We start from the raw sequence: 4,923 nt of genomic DNA, 5'->3' as shown, positions 1-4,923 counted from the left end.
TCAGCTGCTGTTTAATCCAAGTATGATTAATAATCTGAAACTTAAACTATGGATTAACTACAATGAATTACATTCCTAGGCCTTTACACTAGTAAATTTTTCCATACAGTTAGCATCTTGCTTTCTGTAAACTTTGTTTTAAAGCACATTGAGCCTTTGGGTAGCACCATCCCTCACTGTTTATGTAACTCCAATTCATGTTATTAAAACCAAGTAGAAGATAACACTAAACTGATGTTCCAAATCCAGACTGAAATTGAGTCCTGGCACTGCCCATATCTAGAGCTGCTTCAGGTGTACACACGCATAAAGGATGATGACCTAACAGATGCTCTTTATGAGGAGTTCATATTAGAAACATCCACAAAAATAAAGTGGCTGCAGCATCTTCTTTCCATTTACTTATCCAGATTCCTTCATGCTGAAGCAAGGGTTTGTAGGGGTTTTGATTTTTTTAATCCCCCTTTACCTCTGGATAGGGAAGAACATTCTCATGCTTAAAAGGAATTCTCTTGCGAGAAGATGCCTGATGCTACTTCTGATTTTTAAGTCCTCTTGCAATGCTAACAGAGCACATGTATGCTTCAGAGCTATGACCACCAGAAACTGACAGAGAAGCTGATATCAAGTGATCGTACATAGTGCCAATATTTAACAGGAATAAACAGAACCTGTCCAGGCATCAGAATACAGGACTGAAATGCAGCCTTTCTGAAATTGGGAAACTTATCTAAGTCAGGATCTTCCACGTCAACCTATAAAAACCCAAAACAATCATCAGTACAATGTCTTTACTCACAAATTATTTGATAGAGTAACATTACTGATAACACAATTTTAGGCAACTATTTACCTGACTAGTGTTGTGAAGAATTTGGCTTTCATGTGGGTACAGGTTTTCTGAATCTTGTGGTGAACACAGACGGATATACTTTCTTCCAAATACCTGTATGTATTACAATAAATGTTTTCCATCTGTTATTAGCTTGCACCTTACTGGAAACTGTGGGCCACAGCTGATATTTAACAGTAAAAATGTACCTGATTACAAGAAACGTCATGTTTGTGAGCAATAGACAGACACTGCTATTTTAAAAAGTTAAACGAAATCAGGCGATTGAAATTCAAGAACGTGCTCCCTTTGAGCAGGTAAGAGCTTGAAATACTGTTAACCAAATTACTTTAAAAGGCACCCGATTTATATAATGTTATTTTGGCTCTACATAGCTAGAAAGTGCATAGAACTGAGAATAAGGTTGTGTCTTCAGTGCAGTTCATGTCAGCAGGCAGAGGTACCAGCACAGTCTGACCACTTCCACACAGGCCTTTAGCTCTTAACTGTGTCGTCATTCAGTTAGGATTTCCATTGGGGTGCCAACTGGAAGTTATCAAGTTGTCCAATACCTATGTCTCTAACACTTACACACCATAAGCATTTTTATTGCAGTATAGCCTTAATGGCATGTGTAGAGTGAGTAGACTACAGACCTGGGCTAAAAAATTTTGCTGTGGATCCTGATGAAGAGGTGAGATAGTGCCTTTTGGACCAAACCAAGCGTTAATGGTGATGTCATCTTCGTCCCCTTCCCCCAGGCAGCAGTAGTCAGGGATACTGATATCCTCTTTCAGTTCTGGAATCTACTTCCATAAAGAAATAAACATTAAAAAGGGTTATGTGGTGACTTGTCAAGGGTCTGTAATTCACAGAACAGAGGCACGAGGCCTGACAAAGAAAACAAACAACCTGCTTATCCATCAAAGGCAGGAGAGAAGGAACTGAACTGCTAGGAATCTGCAGGAACTGTCCTCATGCTTTCTGTTCTAACAAGTATATTCTGTTGGAGAGGCAGGAGAAAGAAAGGGGTTCCTCATTCTTCAGAAACCCTGTGCTTCAGCAGAAACCAGAGAAACCCACAAAAATAAGTAGATTTGCAGTTAATAGAAAAGAAGCAGGCGCTTCTCTGTGAGATACCCTTCCTACATCTCCCACCAACCTGATCTCTGGTTAACTGGAATGACATTGCAGAATACAGTGAACATATCACCACTGAAAACTGTTTTGTGTCAAAATCTCTTCCCTGACTTACTCTTTTTTTTTTTTTTCTTTTTTTGAAATGCTGCTTTCCAGGTGACATCCCTGTAAATATATCCTACATTGTACCAAAACAGCACTAAGTCTGAATGTCCTCACCCCTGAAAGGGTTTTGTTTCCATGCCTTTTAGCCAAATGGCACAAACCTCTCCCTCTATTCCTCCAAACTGTGGGAACAGAAACTTAAGAAATACTGTGAATTCTCCGTATGCCCTTCTATCTAGCAGAACTGACATCCTTAAGAGATGACTTATGCTACAAAGGGAATACATGACTGCAGAAAGATAAAAACATTAACTTAGTTTTACCTGATCAAAAAGCTGGTGCTGGGCAAGGTATCCCACACTGTTCTGAAATTGCAACAGAGAAAGAAAAAAAAAAATGCATCGTGACACACAGCATAAGACTTCTCAGGCAGTTAATTTATTTATCAGTAACATCAATTTCAAGTGTTCAAGTGTTTCAGAATACTGGAATTCTTTCAACAACTGACAAGTGCAAGTGGTCTTCTGAAATAGTAACTTAGAGCTACACTGAAATTTTGAGAGTGTAGATATATCCCTGCAATCAAAAAATTATCTGGCTCGAGTTACTGGAAGAAGCCTAGCTATAATCCTAGAGAGTCTCAACAGTCCTGTTGTCAATCCTGTGACAACGCTCTGCATCTTTATAGCTAGACACTGCTGGTTCACAGCCTCCTTCACCTCCTAAGTATCTTAACACTGTGTTCCAGGATCCACCACAGACCAGTTTCCACTGGCACACAGTCCTTCCTGTCAGACTAGGAAACAGAAATGAAAGCTTCTGATCCTCAGCTGTGAAACTAAAAGGACATTCAGTTGCTAATTAATGTTACTCCTTTACCTGGTAGCACATGAATGTGGGTCTTGATCTAGGTCTCACTAAGCTGTTTAATAACTGAGTAGAAGCAAACTGCTGGCTGAGGACCTCTTATCCTTACGCTACCACTGAGGCTTTTGCTGCAGAAGATATCTACCTGTTCATCAAATCCCAGCTGCTGTACATTTGATTATATATAAAAATCAAACCTAGCTATTGTTGCAATAACTATTTGTAGCTTCAGATCTTGAAAATATGTCAAAACATTTAATTCAGAGTAGTGCTTCTAGTATACCCCCTCCCCAAGCATGCTTGTTCTAAGCAGAAGTTCTGTCCCTGTAACACACTGCTGTATTTGAAGATGCAACATGAGGAGAGTAACAGACCTCATTCACAATATACTGGCTGATGAAGTCACTGACAGTCATGAGCTTCTGAGACCATTCCTCGTCTGTGTATCGGGCACCCAGCTCCACGGGGACTGTGCGGCACCCTGCGACTCGGCAAAAATAGTCAACACTGAAATAAAGGAAGTTCCATTACCCTTTTATACTGTTCTTAATTTTGAAAGTAAGGCAATCAATCAAAATCAATCTTTTAGAGTAATAAAACCCTGCTACCAGGAGTTTCTTCTAAAACAACCAACCAACCAGAGACGAAAGAAAGCAGCAAAGGATGCAGGCAGCACGGAAACAAGCAGTCCAGTCTGTGTGTACATTAAGCCACAACTCTGTTTTGCTTTGGTTTAAAACTTTGTTTACCTCAGTTAACTACTATTTCCTTAAGACCCAAGGAGATTTAAGCTGCAAGCCTGTCTGGCTTAGGGTTGGCTAACCTGCTTGGTAAATAAAACGTTGTATCTTTTTACCCATAGGGCCAGGCTGACCCTCTCAGTGACAAATGCTGTACACAGGTGCCAGTAATATCCATCCTGGCTAAAGTCAGAGGAACGACTTTGACGAATGTTATAAATCTCTCCATCGATAAGGATACTAACTAAATGGAGACTTCCATCTTTTTAAATGTCTCAAGTTAAGCAGTGGAGTATCTTCCCTCAAAAAAGAATAAAACCCCTGTGAAATGACAAGTATGCTCACTTAGTGTCAGTCCTACCCTTGGCTATGAAATGAAACCAATTGCTCAAACTAAGCATGTTTTCACCCCTTTTTTCTAAAAAATCATGAGCTTTATGTCACAAATATTTGGCTCTTGATGCTGGAAACAGCTCCAGTGCTACCTTACACAAGCAGCACAATGTTATTACTCACTCCTGAGTGGCAGTGTATGAAAGTCAACACCCAAACACAACTCTAAGCAAACATCAATACTTGTGAATGAAAAAGCCAACCCCACTTACTCACACAGCTCTGAAATTCACTTGCCATTGCACTAATTACCAGCAAGCTCTGAGACACAAAATACACTGATGTGTGTCTGGCAGACCCAGTTATGACACAAGCAGCTCACTGAACAGCTGGCAGTGGCAGTGTGTTGCATTTCCATCTAAGTAGCACCTAGTACCAGCAAGGCGCTGGAGCTCCCGGCACAGCCTGGGAGCCAGGGCTGAGCACTGCCCTGCCAGTCCAGATGCCAGTCTCACCATGCGATGCTCTGAATGGTTTGATACAGTTCCCTCATCCACGAGGCAACTTCTACAGAGCAGACAACGCCACAGCAGAAAGGTGCTGTCAGAAAAATCCATTCCCAATGGCACCCATCTTCTGTGAAGGTCTCTACTGCTCTGCTGAGCATCACAATAGGTGACACAGAAAACAATCCTCACCCTTACTAGGACAGGGAAGAAACTCTTATTTCTCACCTCCACTTCTTCATACATGGCCAGTGATCAATAATCCCCTCTAAGACCACAGGCTTCTGGGGAATTAGATAGTTGTCTCTGAAGTGCTCCAGCGAAGGACAGTGAAGGTGTGGAAGCGCATCTTCTGGCTGCACTACAGGGACCGGAGGGGGGTCGATCCGGACCCTCTGCA

The 4,923-nt window shown here is 41.4% G+C and overlaps 1 protein-coding gene across 1 annotated transcript; it reads right to left on the bottom strand.

Moving 5' to 3' along the window:
- Positions 1-522: 522 nt before the first annotated feature.
- KDM8 (lysine (K)-specific demethylase 8) lies at positions 523-4,918 on the bottom strand (the record flags this gene model as incomplete). Its single annotated transcript, XM_008948403.1, has 6 exons — positions 523-755; positions 854-946; positions 1,489-1,638; positions 2,401-2,442; positions 3,319-3,451; positions 4,752-4,918. Coding segments are annotated over 6 exons (750 nt in total), but the record flags the coding sequence as incomplete, so codon positions are not given.
- Positions 4,919-4,923: the final 5 nt, after the last annotated feature.

Source organism: Merops nubicus, unplaced genomic scaffold (assembly GCF_000691845.1).
Source record: "Merops nubicus isolate BGI_N331 unplaced genomic scaffold, ASM69184v1 scaffold45389, whole genome shotgun sequence".
NCBI lineage: Eukaryota > Metazoa > Chordata > Aves > Coraciiformes > Meropidae > Merops > Merops nubicus.
The sequence above is the reverse complement of the archived record's forward strand: the minus strand, read 5'-3'. Positions and strand labels throughout refer to the sequence as shown.